General features: G+C 39.0%; 1 protein-coding gene across 1 annotated transcript in view; it reads left to right on the forward strand.

The window, feature by feature from the left end:
- The window catches only part of dph1 (diphthamide biosynthesis 1), a 58,619-nt gene that overhangs the window by 5,384 nt on the left and 36,745 nt on the right, over window positions 1-16,490 (forward strand). Inside the window, exon 3 of the mRNA XM_061046647.1 lies at window positions 6,268-6,331. Coding sequence (XP_060902630.1) covers window positions 6,268-6,331 — 64 coding nt within the window. The remainder of the gene's footprint in view (window positions 1-6,267; window positions 6,332-16,490) is intronic.

The raw sequence follows: 16,490 nt of genomic DNA on the forward strand, positions 1-16,490 counted from the left end.
GCTCTCGAGTCGCATGCACGCTGCCTTTCTTAAACTGAGGATTGAACAACATACATTGGAAATGTATTCTAGCTGCCCAGAGCCAAAGCTTTATTTTGCCCAGTTTTCCTGTTTGTTTTCTTGTTATATTTTACTCTTTCCATGTGGGGTTTAGTTGTATAGACAATTGACCTAGATAGGGGCTGTCTGCTTTCTTGATTACTGTCACACAGTCAGTTAAGAGATAAACTCAAGTGAACACAGATTTAATTGGACAGTAGGCAGACCTGAGTGAACGGATTGGTTTAGAGAAGCTGTACTTTGATTGATGAATTATTAAAAAAGGAATTCAGACCAACAAATGAGTCAGGTGAAGGTTTTTTGACTAGCCTAAAAAATGTTATGGATGGAAGTTTTTTTATCCATAACTTGATGAAAAAAATAGATGAATACAATGGACAATTCCACATTTTTTGATAGTATCACGTGATCTATACTGGGCAACCCTGGTTTGTGTTTCATGTCATAGAAAATATTATTAAGGCATTTTCCCAATGTTTTAAAATAAAAGCCAAAAAAACAAAAACTGTCAGGTGGGCTTCTGTTCCTCTGTTATGCTTAATGAAAACACAAAATCAACATGTTTCTAAAAGAAATTTGAACTAGATGAGTTTCTCCTCCCTGTTGTTTTTGTCAAAGCTGATATTAGAAGTCCCGCCTCTTCTTTGTTTTTATTGGTTGGTGAGGTGGAGGTGACACTGATGAGCAAAAAATGGCGTTTGTGGATATCGGCCTTTATTCATCTGGCAGGTCTTTTGGGCACCAATTATGTTGAAAGGTAATAATTATTGGCTCTCAATGCTAACTTGAAAACAATGTAACCTCCAAATAAATAGAGAAATAATTACATATGGCCAAATACAGCACAGCCGTGTTTCTCAGTGTGTGGATGTTCGAGAAGCTTTTTCTTCATTCTTCCTGTTTTAAAACAGCCTTTGTCTGACAACAGTTTTTCAACTACGAAATCCCATTTGGAAAAATCTGAAAAATTAGACAAGACGTGGAGATAAAGCCAAAGAAGCACAAAGCAGTGGGGCCTTGTGAGTCTTGGGAGACCTTGAATTTATGAAAGTGCTCTCTGCTGGGACGTGAAATACTCAGGGAGTTGTTCGGTTTTCTGTGCTCTTCTCACAACTAAACCTCACACAATCAAAAGATTAGCACTGCTGACGCTTATTCTTCAGATGTTTGTTTCCTTGAGATTCAAGAGAATAAGCAACATGTGGGATGCATTTAGGAAACAATAACAGAGAAGTTGAAAAGATAATAAGGATGTAATCAGGAAAATTCACAAATTACATTTTCCATTAAGGAATGCCTTAATGCCAGTGTTAATTAACATCCAACTAAGCCACAGATGGCCCACCACATTAACAGAAACCATCCAGATTGAAAAAAAAAACAACAACTTTGTGTTCAGTCCATGGCTGATATCTTGTTTTTTCCTAATTAATTAATCATCCCATTTTAAATAGCCTCTTTGTGCATCCTTCAGTAACAGAACCATCTTTTTTTTTCATCCACAAAACATGAAACATCTCCACAGAAAGCTGACTGAAATGGCCTTTTCTGCTCTGTCTGAAAAGAGTGTTCCTTTATATGGGAACATGACAGAAGTGAGAGTACTGCCAGGGGGACGTTCAGGAAGATTAGGCAGAAGTATCAGCAGACTGGACGTTCTCAAATGGATGTCTGTTGGTCATTTCTGTCCAAAGTCAAAGACTATAGGAATGGGACCGTCATATATGACTTATTCTTCATTCTTCATCCACACATGGTTTTCTAAATACAAACTGACACATGAATAAGAAAGCCAGCAGCTCAGTGGCTGTTGCTCACACTGTTTAAACCTAAAATGAATGACTGGCACACCTCTACTTGACCATCGACTGTCTAACCTGACTACCTTGCTCATACTATTGGAGCTACAGATAATATTTTTAACTCTCTCTGTCTGGATCTTACTCCATCAGTCACTAACACCAGAGCCACACTTTAGTTTTAGCTAGGTGAAGCTAATGAACTAACAACTCAGTCATTTGTTTGTTTTGTCACTTTGTCATGTGCTTCCTTTTTTTTTTTTTTTTTACATGTTTGCCATTTTGTACTTCCGTACCACAGACTATACACAAAAGATGCATTACCATCTGCACATCACTGCCATCTCAGTTGTTTGCACTGCAGGTGACTGACATCTGACCGTTCCTCACATCCAAACCCAAATGTTTGCAATGCAATCTCACACTCCAAATGTAATCTAGCACAGGATAATCCCTGTCTCTTGCAGTATTCTGCTCTCCTAGCTCTAACCCTCCTTTTGAAAAATTCAGAGTAATCCCTTGGCTTTGTCCGCTCACTCTGCCGTTCGTCGATAAATTGGTGTTTCTCGCACTTTCTTAGTCTACCTCCCGTCTTTGATTTTCAACATAATCCCACATGTAGATTTCTTGCACTTGAACTTCCAACAGTGGGTGTACCAATCTGAAGGAAAAAAAAAAACACTCTCTGCACTTGTTTGTGAGTTTTTAGCTGAACAAACACGACATCTGAAGCTGTTGATGAACTTTCGGCGTTAGAGGTAGAAGCAACTTATCATCCTTGCGTTGAACATGTAGTCAGTCCCTCCTCCAGCGTCTGATTCACCTTTCAGCTGCAGCAGATGGAGAAAGCGCTTTGCTTCTGTCAGCTGTGGCAGAGGTGTGCTCTGAAACCTTTCTCTGTTAATAAACTTGCCCTTTTCCAGGTAATGACCTGTCTCTCACTGTCTGCCCGGGCCCTCTGTGATCCCTTAACCTTTCATCAGTAAGAAACGCTCTCGCTCCTCCCCTCCGCACTGCCCCATCTATCACTCCATCTCATGACCACCCTCCCTCAACCTCCCTGGCCTTTTGTCCGTCCAAGCTTTTATTGTTTAATTCTGTCTGCCACTGAAGTCTGGGAAATTGTTTTAAGCCTAGTCATGTGGAAACCTTGGTGTGCTGAATGCAGCCTCTCAGACTTATAAGTGTCCACTGAGGCGCTGATGGATTTATTGAAGAAAGGTGTGACGGAGTTTGACTGGGAGAAAATGTCATGGCTGATTGAAACAAAGCCTCCTTCTTGAGGTAGTGTTGCTCTGTGTGTCTGACTTGGCGGCAAGAATTCACAAAAGTTGTAGAAACCCACAAATACAAGTTTGTCATCCTCTCCTGTATACATAAAGTATGAATAAATAACTCTTTCAAAAAGAGTATATAACAAAAATAGAACTGCTGACAGGAGGTCTTGACTTCACAAGTCCTGACCTTACAGACAAACACACCAAACAGAAAAAAATCACCTCAATAGGCTGTTTAGTTGATGAAAAGATCCCAAAGCTCAAAGTATACATGATGATTGTTTTGATAGGAATTCTTTGTAATGTAGAATTTATTGAACACAATTAACACATTTCTGGATGAAGCCTCTGAAATGTTTCCTAGATCATTTCCAAAATCATTTTCTTGGAGCTAGCTTTAAACACCACATTGTTCTCTAGTAAGTTTGTTAGGACCATTTTTTCACAATTGTCTTGTATCATATAGACTGAAACCTTAAAATAACTTTTTTTAATTCCGTTTTAAGAAACAAAACATCAACATTTTCAAATCTATGATTTTTAGAAGTTGCAGTCCAGATTATGAGGTATGTAAAACAGGGATGATCCTAGACTTCTTCTTAGTCGGCTATACAGAAAATAAAATTCAGAGCAACCGACTAGTCTTAAGGTGGGAAAACACGCTGTCAAAAATTAGAACAGGTTTTTTTAAATTGTCTGCCGTAACGTAATTTGGTTTGCTAAGTGTGTCTAATAATAGCAGTGCTAGCACCGCTAGCCTTCAGTCCACCTTGCAGGTTAACATCCACATACCTGTGCTAAATGTGGTTACGTAAAGCCACTTTAACCCGACACAGCCTGAATACATTAGCAGCTTAATTTTCTAGATAAAATTAATGCCGTACTGAGCTGCTACTACGGGATGTCTGTTCACTGTGCTTGTTCACGTCTGGGTAGTAAAGCAGAGAGCAGGCCAAAGAAGGTCTATGGATACAGCCCTCGCTATTGGCTGTTGGCTGCATTGCAGTTTGTGTAACATTTGACCGGCATAGAGGTCAAATGTTATGCCCAATTAATAAATACTAATAATTTGTTTAACCAAGCAGTAATTCTGGTGATGACCAGCGAGGTCGATGACAGTTAACCATTTAGTCGACTAAACACACATCCCTAATGTAAAATAGGAAAACTATTAACCTTGCATTCCTTTACTTTTATTATTAAAAAATAAATCCCGTCCCACATCACTGTGTCCTCTCCCTGTCACTGACTTTCTTGCCTCTTTCAATCTTGTTCACTTCATGCTCTGATTCCTGTTCGTTCATTCCTTGCGGGACTACTTGACATCATCAATATCTTAGTAGTCTCTGATTCCAAGGTGTCCTCATGCTTATTTGATGATTTGATGACTTGATGGCATGATTAATGTATACATATTCATGGATTCTTTAGATTCTTTAATGAAAAATCCACAAGACTTATCTTTTACAAAATCCCCAAAGGAACGTTCGGATTCTTTGAAATCCAAGAAAACATGATATTTTCCCCAAAGAAAAGTTTGACTGGGAAGAGGAAGCTTAAACACTTCGATTCCTGTTGAAGTTTGTGAAAGTATTTGGACATATAAATCTCATAGTTATATTTATGTATGGAAATGGTCAAATCAGAGCAGATTATGTCTTGTTAAATTATCATCTAAGGAAATGTAATAAAAAACAGAGTAGATGATGAAAAAAGGGTTGTGCACTACTGCAGGAGAAGTTTCTTTTCTTTAAATAACCAATCTTCTCATCACTTCAGCCGTCTGTCTTCTTTGCTGACTAAAGCCAATAATACTGATTCCTTAGCATGAGCCACCAAAAATACGTAAGGTTTGAATAAACACTGAACCGTTAGCAAGCCAGGAATGGTTAGCGCAGAAACTGATAAATGCTAAGTTATTAATTACATATAACTAGCTTTTCAAGCACAGAAAGAGTGGAAAAACAGACTTCTTGGATTGTCGGTTAAAATAAATTGCACAAGTTAATATATGTAATGATAAGTGTATTGAACATAATTTGTCATGGTAATGGCAAAAAAAATGTAGTATTGCCCATTTTGCACATAAAAGTAACAGGAATATTGCATTGGTATAAAAGAGCATCAGTAGCATTGCTATGGCCCCTGATGTTGAACCTAAAATTGTACGTAACGATGATGAACATAGTATAGCGCATTACTGAAAAGTAATATTGCAAATGATAGGAAATGCAATATTGCGGTTCAAAGATGACGCCAGCCTCGCCCTCGATGTCATCTTTTGTTATTTTAGTATTGATGGAGAGCCCCCTGGCGGCGGGATCTATATATTGTATCTTTAAAGGGAAAATAACTATCGAGAACAAATACATTTTTTGTACCATGCTCATTGATTATGCTGTAAAGTTGGAGCTTGATAGGGATTTACTCACCTCTGGAGCCAGCCTCTATTGGCCATTAAAGGAACTGCAGTTTATGGCTCCTTCAAATCAATTTAGTTTCTCAGGCCCCTTTGTTGGCCTTTGTATCAGACTTTTTCAGGATGCCTCCTAGTCACAAACCACTAATTCTGCCCATTCCATTGGTTTATCCTGGCTGGTGCCACACATTACTAGATTTGTCGCTAACAGACAAATCCATCACCAATAATTGCTCATTGATAAGCTGCTTGATTTCTATTTTATGTTAGCTTCAACAGTTTTTCTGTATCAGAGTGTGGCTTTGAAACGTAAGCTTGTGTGGAGTGGGAAGGTTGGGGGTGTTTTTGTGTTTTTCACTAGAAAAGAGAGTAAAAGCGTGACTCACAGAGCTGTGTGGCGGGTATGGGGACAGACAGGAAAAAGAGAGTGTAATGGCTCTGTACAAGCCCTGAGCTGTAGAGCCAGACCTGTGGTGATTGGTTTGGACTTTATTTCCAACAACCCGTCACTCGCTAAAATAAACCAACAGAGCCGCCGTGGCAGAGGGGAAATTGCCCTGAAATGTCACCATTTGCTGTCAGCGGAGCTCTCTGAACCAGTAGCTGAGTCTATGAATAGCTTTGCTGTCCAGGATTTATTAAATGTGCCATCACTCTTTTGCAAGAATGTTAACTTTTTCTTCTTTGTTTGCTTTTTTTCCTCTCCCTCCAGTGGCTCTGCAGCTGCCAGAGGGCCTTCAGATGTTTGCCTGTGTCATCGCTGACATCATTGAGAGGTACGGTTGAGAAAGAAAGAATTATATTTCTTTAATTAAACAACTTCTTTTAGAGTCCGAGAGCCAGGCAGCAGGTGTACTTGGAAAGCCAGCCATGTGTGAACTTGAACTACGGCAGCTGCTCTGTACTCATTAGGAGAGCAAGAACTTTATCGGAATTCCCTGCCTTGCACTCGATCAGGGATTCAGCACAAAATGAGACACGATTAGGTTTTAGGACAGAGAAGATATCACAGCTCCGCTTGCTCACGGTAGGAGGAGGGATGAGATATTATTCTTGTTAATTACATCTTGTTTCAGCTCACATACGCACCATTGCACACCAGCACTCTATCACACAGACACCAAAAAGTTTTTATTTTTTTATTTTTTCAGTGAGAAGTGCTACAGCCTGAATGTGCCAAGTAGTGTGTCTTTTCTACTACACTGTGGTTTGGCCTACACTGTGCTAAATACAAGATGTACTTCAGTGCTTTGTAAATAGAAACAACCATTCTGAAACCTCTTACATGAAGCAAACTTTAAAGCCTAGTTTTTCTCCCTTGTTTTTGTCTCTGTGGTCTTATTTCACCCCACTTTCTCTGGAGTACTGTCTGCTGAGTGTTTTCTGTGGGGAAAAAGGCTGCCATCATCAAACACCACTTTTCATAGGTGTTGAGTCAATACTAACCAGATGACAAGATGGCGAGGGAACAACAGAGTGACTGCAGTTGCCATAAAATTTGGGATATTTGATTTCACACAGGAAACTAGTATCACTCCTGTTGGACTATATTATTAACCGTCCTTTTCTTTACACCACCATGTTTATTTACCTTAAAAAAGATGAAACGTTGCTGCTCAAAGAAGACGTGGACAGGATTTTGTGTTTTTCCCTTCTGCCATCTCTTTTATCTGTCTTTATACTTTATCATTTTGTTCATCTTTTCTCCAGCTGTATCAAACCTCTTTTGCTCCATCTTTCTATCACTTCCTTTACTGTCATTTCTGATTTTTTTTATCACAAAAAAGATGATAGAGTGAGGTTTTGATGATAAGGTCTGGTCTTATCGGTCCAGCTGCAATCACACTGAGAGCTACAGCTGTTTGCTGCACAGCTTTTAAGCCACATACCCATGCAGTCCACATTTATACGATGTCAGTGTCCATCATGGAGTCTGTTAAATCGGCTCAATCTCTTCTAATGAGAGCAATTAGCGGGCGCTAATTGCTTTTCTCGCTCGCTTCATACCTCGTCCTCTATCACTTATCTCTCTATATTTTTCACCCTCTCCCCACCATCCACACCATTTCTCCCCCACCCCCCGGCACAAGGACGTTTCTCACGGTTTTCCCTTCGGTTAGACCTGTAAAATAGTTTTCCTTAAGCTATCCTGTGTCTCCCCCTGTGCGGGTTTACCATGTAATAATTTTTATGCAATTCTGGGTCTTTCCAGATTTAACAGATGGGTTCTTTGAATCCTGGATGAACACCACAGCCTCTGAGAAATACTGAATATCTTCCATCTGGTGCACAGACTGACAGGTTGGGTTAAGAATGTGGATGACATCAGTCGAGTTTTAAGGATCATAGTCTTGCCAGAAAATTAGAAAGTTTTTGACAAAAGCAACAATGAACCAACATGTTGGTCATCGAGTATCATGCAACCTCCATTTCATCCTGCAGATATAAATCCATTTTATTCTAACTTAGGTAATGTTTTGGTAGATCTGCCCTTCTTCACTTTGTTATGACAATTTTCTGACAAATATCAAAATCATGGCTTCTAGGGGTGGGAAGTGCAGGGTAACAAAGAGATCTGCGATTTAATAACCAATTCTGATATTACTATTTTATTTTTATTTTAACTTTGTTTACCTCGTTAGGTGAGTTTTTGAGATAAGCCCTGCGTGGGTCTGACTTTTCTCTCAACAATGTGCAAACATAAAATTAACTAAACTATGCAAGGCCCACCATAACGGTAATATCATGATACAATTTAATTCTAGGATAATTGATATATTGCAAGTCAATTTGTAAAATGATACCTCACAATATATGACTCACTAAAGAAAACAAAATTCCTCCTTAAAAGGTAAAGATTCATGTTTTTATTCACTTCAGTTTTCTGTCAGTTTCATATCTTATCACATCTCTTAAGTTCCTTTTACCGTCATTACCCCACAGATATCGTTTTCTTCTTCTTTTATCTCGCTGTCAACTTCTTTTTTAAGTTATCCTCATTCATGTCATAAAAACCAACATGTGGAATCATGAAAAAGTGATAATGTTTGTCAAATTGCTAAGGAAGCCTGTTTAGAAAGCTGTGTTTTTCAATTAAAATATCGATACTTGGCAACGATGATTAAATAATTCTATCACACAGTTCAGGACAATGATATTTTCACATGTGGTTCCCTTTAGTATTTCTTTTTAGTTTTCACTCTAATAAACAAAAAAACATAAACTGTAGCACCTAGTTGTCATTTAGGAGAGCAGAGCTGCTACACCATCAAGGTGAGGAGAAAAATACAGAAGGGTGCACAGAAGAAAGTATCTGCTTTATTCTACCTGCTACCAACATAATAAAATATGCTGGGAGGGGTCCAATAGTAAACTTATTATCAGCTCAAGGGATCACTCATTATTTCTTAATAATTGTATTCCCTCTGAAATACAGTTTGATTAAAACATATATTATTGTTTCCTAAACGGGAAATTGTCAGGTATAATGGGTTTTCACTGATATATGGTGGCCAAACCTATAAAAATAACATTATTGTTGTGATAAACAAATACACTTGAATTCCCGTTTAATTAGACTTAATCTACCTGTTGACCACATAGACCACTTGTATAAAGAATGTACAATTGAATACTTGCCTTAAATGAAACCAAAAGATTAAGAGAGCCCTCATTTTTGACGGGCTGCAGAACCTGGTCATAAACCCCGCCTCCGCCATGTACTGATCAAACTACAAAACCAAAATGTACTTCAGATAAAAAAATGTCAAACCTGATTTCTGTCAAAATCGTAATTATCTCGCCATTTTGTATTCAAGTCGTCAATTGTTTGAGAAGTTTCTTGTTAATTAGTTATTTGATCCTATAAAACAGTATAAATGCCCTGATTGACAGCTCTGTTAAAAAATGTAGCTCCTTTGATGCTGTGTGCACCGTATTAGAAGAGAACAGCAGAAACGGCAAGAGAAAGCGTTACTAAAACCAACACGAGACATGCAGAAGAGTCTGGTTTGCTGTGGACTTCACCTACTTGAGGGTTTTTTAAAATCCATTTATCGTTAGTTCAAATGTGTATTGCGTTAGAGGAAGCGGTGTGTTATCAATACATGCTGCACAGACTTCTGATGCAAATTTGCAATAGGTTGGTGACCATCATGGCATTACTATTGCTTGGTGGAGGAGGCTGAGGCTTGCTGTTCATACAGTCTATGGTGGACCACTAAAAACATTGAGCCACAATGGTTGACTAAATAAAAGTTGGTTGTCATAATCTCTATTTATACCTCAGAAAGCACTGCAGAGGATCTTTGTTAGTCTTCACCCTTAGATGTAGAGTCAGTAGTGAACGGTAAGGCCAAAGGACCAAGAAGTCCTGTTTCCTATAACTTACTACATGTAGGTATCTTGACTTGGCTGGCTGGAAATCTTATTAGCCATACTTTGCTTATGTAATGGCCACGAGCAATGGCAGCTTAAGTTGCCAACTAAATCACATCTTGGGGCTTAGTGGATCAAAAAGTGAACTGAAGGTCGAAACCTTCTGGTGGCTCCTTACAGTATGATATTTGATCCTGATGTGGGGACCAAATTGAAATATTTTTGAAGGAATTCAAGGTCTTGGTCCAGCCCGTTTCCCCACTATAATGTGACCTGCTAGATGGTGCCCTGGGAGTCATAGTCTTAATCTCAACATTAAGGGCTCAGAATTTGGCCCATCCCTTCGATGGTTTAACCCGCAGGTGAAAGCTGACAGCTTCTGGGTGTTAAATCTCCCCCAGGAAAAAACAGCTTGTTGGGAATAAGCCAGGATGTCATGCTGAGAAGCCTGTGAAAAGGTCTATGTAACAAAAATATGGGAAATGGAATAGTCTCACCCAAACCTAAACATAAAAATGATCATTAAGATAGAGAAATATGTAAAACTGACCTTGCAGTGCTGATAACAAATGACTTCATAAAAGTGGAATTGGTATAGGATTGGCAATTGGTGTTTGTGAATGACGACAACCTTTGGATGTTTGATGAGCTGTCGACTGACCTTGTTTCACCCGGTTGAGGGTTACGAGAAAGTCCCTTGTATCGGCACAACAGGGCTGAGGTCCATATCAAAATGGGGATGAAAGAACTAAGCTGGCCTCAGAGTAAGGAGCTTCAGCGGGAGGGACTGCTAAATCTAAATGAGGACAATCTGCTCTGAATTATGGCTACTCTGCAGTTAATACATTCAGGCCAAAACACACACTTTACACACTCATTTACATCATAGAGTACCGTGCTTAAAGGGATAGGAACCACATGATTGTGAACACATATTTACCAAAGGAACAGCACAACACATGATAGCCTACAAAGTGACCTTAAAGTAGATTCACCCCCTTTCTTATTTTGACAAAATGAAACAGTCAAAAGATTTTAAGAAAGAGTCATTTGGTAATTAGTCTTGACCTGGGAACTGTTGACAAATCCAGATGAGGTGCACTCAGTGGATTGGAAGATCCTCATTGTCCCCAAGGGGCAATATGGTTTGGCAACAATTGTCCACACAAGAATACTCATCAGAAAAAGACATAAATACCGTAATGCCCAATTATGAGATACATTTAAGATATGCTGAGTGATTAGTACTTCTCCTCTGAATGTCCATCAGTATTACCATGCAACAACAGCAATTATGCCCAGAAAATATATGTGCAACTTTCTTTGCCATTCAGGTGCGGTACAGTGTGTGTTTTCCTCTTCTGTGGACATAAGTAACCCAGGTGAAAGCTTCATATAAGGACTGAATAATGTCTCACCTACTATCCTGCAATCTGTGTGTTATGTTTGTGATAATTTACCCCGAAAATCCTGGAACTGATGTCCTTCTAAGACTATATAATATAGGACAGAACTTCTTGTTGTGAATGCAAAAATTAAATCAGTAACATTTCATATTGCAAATTGTTTTATTTTTTTTTGTCCAACATTTTTCTTCAATTATTATAATATTATTTATCAAGTATATATCAAGAAACCTATATTCGAACAAAGGGTTAGAGAATGAAATAACAGCAATGACAATTCTAATGCTCCTATAGATTTGAAATGGCACATGCTTCCTAAATGTTCAAGAAAAGCAAGTCACATTTTGTTAATCCAAACTATTTTATCAGAGATTATCAGTACCTGGTTTTCACATTCCTAGTTCACAGGAATTTAATAAATTAATGCAAACTCATTTTCTGGCCTACAGATGTTTTCCAACATAATTAACCAGAAATAGATCCATGAGTTAGGTCTTTATTCACAGTATGCAAGCTATAGAAGCTGTTATCAGACAGGAGCCTGCTTGATAGTAAATTAGGCAGTACAATAAAGTCCTTTAGTGACACGAAAAAGCAGCAGTTCTTTTATTACAATGCCATCATCCTTTATCTGTTTCTGTGCTGTTTATTTGTATTCTTTACTGTCAGTGCTGACATTGTCAGGGGAATTCAAAGACTTATGAACTCTGCTTTCACAAGTAAAAACAAAGGAGGAAAAGCTTTCAGAATAAAACAAAGAATTGGTAACTTGTGCGGGCAGGCAATGATACATGTGCTGTCACTGACTGCACCATATGTTTTATTGCCTTTGATGGTTTGCCAGCTGTCGGGATCTAGCTTTAAAAGATACTTTTATGAACTTCCTTCAATATTTACTGCTACTGCCTTTGTGACAGATGAGGAATTAAAGAGAGAAGCAGGAAGCAGGGTGTGTGGGGCTGTCACTATGTCCTAATCCTGAGGACAGCACTAGCATTTAATGTTCTGTCTCTGCGGCCTCCTGGCACGAAAAAACCCTGGGTCTCTTCATGGAGATGTTAGCCAGCATCCTAATCCGAAGTCTTGTACTCTGAGGCTTGTTGGGTAAAGGACAAATTTGCTGAGCATGCAAGGCCAAAAGGGCGCCTGTTATTGAGGACAAAACAATAGTGAAAAATGTAACATCACTTTCCCTGACTGAAGATAAGGCCCAGACCATTTTTTTATAGGTAACAAGAGACAATTCAGTGTCTTCACTGGGCTTTTTTATTTTAGATTTTTAGGGGGGTATCTTGTACTTGTGTGAAGTAGTACTGACATTAAGTAAAATGACATTGGTGACTTTTTAATATGTTGAACTGTTGTATCTATAGGGCCTGCACGGTGGTGCACTTAGTGCTGTTGCCTCACAACGAGAAGTTCCTGGTTCAAATCCCCGTCGGACAGGAGCCTTCCTGTGTGGAGTCTGTATGTTCTCCCCGTGCCCCCTGCGACCCGAACGGGAAAAGTCACATAGATAATAGATGGATGGATGTTGTCGCTATATTTTAGAAAGTTCAGGCTGTCTAATTGGTCAGCATTTGTTCACTCTATTAAGCTTTAGTGCTTATGAAAGCTGCAGTTTGGGATTATATTTTATCACCTGCCATAACTATTGTGATCCAACGATGCCTGGTGGTTAAAGAAGGCTGGAATGTCAAAAACTTTTAGGCGAGATCTTGCGGACTGGTCTCCTTTCTGTATTCAGCTTCATGAATCAGAATATGTTTGTCAAATGATAAATGTTTTATACAGGAAAACACTTCAAAGAAAGGAAAATATCATCAATTCCTTAATAGCAGTGAACAAAAGAAGTGAAAAAGATAGCAGTTCAGAGATAGGCATAATCAAGTGTTAACAAGGCATTCAGTAAGACTTTACCCAATCATCCTGCACAATCTGGCAGTCGCCCTGAATCCATCCACCATTAACCAGTTTGCATTATTTCAAGTCTTTTGGGGGAAATAAGTCAGAAAAAATATTTCCCCTCTTCTCACACACCAGAATAATGAGGCCAACATTTTTGATTAATATAGGAACAGGAAGGAAGTTCTCCCAAAAAAGGCTTTGGAACAAAGATAGCACAGTGACTAAGTCTACGCATTGACAGAAAAGGCAAAACCAGCTTTGGCATTGAGTGTACAGTGATGAGTCAGTGATTTGCAATTAGTACAAAAATAATGGTGTCTCTCATCCGGATACTGTGTTGAGGAGTCACAACAGATTACCTAATCATAAATGTGTGAGAAAAATGTAATGAAAAAGACCTTCTTGGGCTCAAAAGGAAGAACATTTTTTGCAAAACTTCCAGCAATCAGTTAATCAGAAAGGTATTGCATCTCAAATGCTTCCCATTGGATGAATCTGACTTGCACTATCTTACTGAGGATTCACTCAAAGGATACATCTCAATGAGATTTGATACATTCATGCTAACCAAGGTCGAAGTCCAACGACTTTTGTTGTCCCATGACTTCTCTAGGTCGAAGCCTTACCGTTTCCTGTGAAACAATTTGAAAACTAGCCACAAAACATGGTACAGACAGCCATGGTTCCAACACAGTGAATGTGTTTGATGAATTCTCATTAAATCTGGGGTACAGCGTAACATTCCTATCAAACTCGGCAGTAGCTTTTTATAGATGATCATGATAATATACTTAACACAGATATGGAATAATATTAACAATTAAAGCTGTATAAGCGGACTGTATCAATGTTTAAGTAAGCTCTAATGGCTGGCAGGCTTTTTGTGGTAAAACATTTTATTAAGGACAAATGTCTAAAAACTGAGTGAAGTGTGAAAGAACAAGAGTCAGTTGGGGCTGATCAAAAAGTAGGATGCTGATTTTGAGAGGCTTATTGTTGGGCCTGCCAGGCCTGAGTTGTGTGCTATTTTGTATAGCCCAATTCACATTGCCAGTTAATGGCGCAATAATTTCACCCCCGTGACGCCTGAGTTCTGATAAGAATGTAAAAAAGGTGTAATGGGGGACCTCTCACCATGGAGATAGTAACAGAGGCGTTACAGAGGCAAGAGTGTATTGTGTGTGTGTGTGTGTGCATGTCTGAGTGTATGTATGTATGCAAAGCTCCCGCTGTTTCTCTCAACGTTGTGCTTCTGTAATGCCGTAATGCAGTGTGAAATCAGACTGGGACACTGATATTAAACGTTTGCAGAATCAATATCAAAGTACAAAGACATGATGATGGAGGAGGACCTTTGCTACGACGCTATTGCTAAATCGCAATCTGCCAGATGTTTATGATTCAACGACAACAGTGTTATGGAGCACATTCAGTTGGTGATCCCACTTGCATCCCATTGCACTTGTTCCTTGTTTCTCTACATCATGTACTATCTGAGGTAACTGTCAACATGGGCCCTGGATGGATCTAGAAACAGTCTTGTCACATGCAGTGTGTTGGTAAATTATGGTACAGTATGTACACCAGGCCCCCAGGCATCTCCAGGTGCTGCTCCATAGTCGTTTCCATCAATCAGAATAGATTCCTCTATATTCCTTATGACAGGTTGAATCTTTTCAGTGGGAGCAGCAGCCACAGTCCACAGCCCACAGCCTCCCAGGGTAAATGTCAACTCTACCATTAGGAAGGAGCCTCCAACGCCTTCTTGCCCTCACAGCCTCACAGTCTTCAAGGCGCCCACAGTGCAGCTGAGCTGTAGCAACAGATCCGGGTGTAAGTGATTGAGTGAATGTGTTGGTGTGCAAGCATAGAATGTATGTTCAGAATGTGCATATGTGCACATTCTGTGCTGCCTCTAACTTCTGAGTGCTCTTCAGCTGTTAGGGATTCTCATGTATGAGGTATTCATATACAGTCTAGCTGGAGAAATAAGGTTCCATTTACCTTTTTATTGAATATTTTTGTAACCTTACAATCCTAATGAGGTCATGTAAGGAATTATTCAAGTTGCCTACAGGTATTTAAAGGCATAATATGTGATTTTTTCTTTTTATCCAGCAGCTGTCGTCCTTGAGCACCAGCATGAAACCAAAACAACTTGCGCTGCATTGTTGTGTTAGCATGCTAATGCTAGTGATCTTTACTATGCTCGTATCTTCACACTGCATGTAAATTTACCCGAAATGACCGTGATCTAGAAACGCTTACGAATGTCACATTCAATTAAGCAGTGAGTACAGTATGTTATTCTTATTTTCTCTAGTCCCTCAATTAAACAACTTTTATACGCGAGGGGATGAGCCGGCCGGCCGTCCTGGCGATGTAAACAAACTGAAGATATGACTCGGAAATTGTTTCATTTGGCAGCCTTCTTGGATCAACAGCTGTACAAGTGGTGATAAACTAGGATATTTCTAACTCCTGTTCAAGACATCATAGAAATACAGACGAACCCATCTGAGGGGACATTTCTGAAGTGTTTCACTTGGATGTCAAAACAGTGCAATGATAAATAAAGTCAACTGAAGCTATACATTTATTATTATACATGAATTTTTTAAGACCAAAAAAACAGTCAAATATGAATATTTCCAAATAGACTGAATGGAACTGTTTAGTTCTCTGTTTGCAGACTATAAAGTTACCGTCAGAATATATGGGGCTGTCATCACCCCACCAAGATGAGTCAAACCTGTTAGGATTAGTATCTGCACAATAGTTAATATTTTTCATCAAGAGAGAGTAAAAGAAAAGTCATGACCCTTTCAATAAAATTAATTATTTTTTCCTATTTAGCATAGTTGAAGTCTAGCCGGTCTACCATCCTATATTATGTTAATTCTTCAAATGCTCCCACTACACTTACTTGAGTGAACCAAAGGCTGGATGAAGGGAGACCTGCGGCTTTCCATTTTCTAATAAGGAGCATCCAGCCTAGCATGATAGCTGTGTGGATCCATCATGACTGAGATTCAGGGATCCCCCTTACAGGTGAAGAGTCCCCCAATATAAAGAGGCTAGGTATCAAAGGAATATCCTGACTCACGACCAGTTATATTATTTTCATGAATTACTGTCCACCATCTCTGTGTTTTGTTAATTAAAGGAACGAGGGGCAGATTATATAAGAATACTGATAAAACCTCCCATTTATCATGACTGCTGCCTGTAGGTTTGAATATAA

Source organism: Labrus mixtus, chromosome 9 (assembly GCF_963584025.1).
Source record: "Labrus mixtus chromosome 9, fLabMix1.1, whole genome shotgun sequence".
Classification (NCBI taxonomy): Eukaryota; Metazoa; Chordata; class Actinopteri; order Labriformes; family Labridae; genus Labrus; species Labrus mixtus.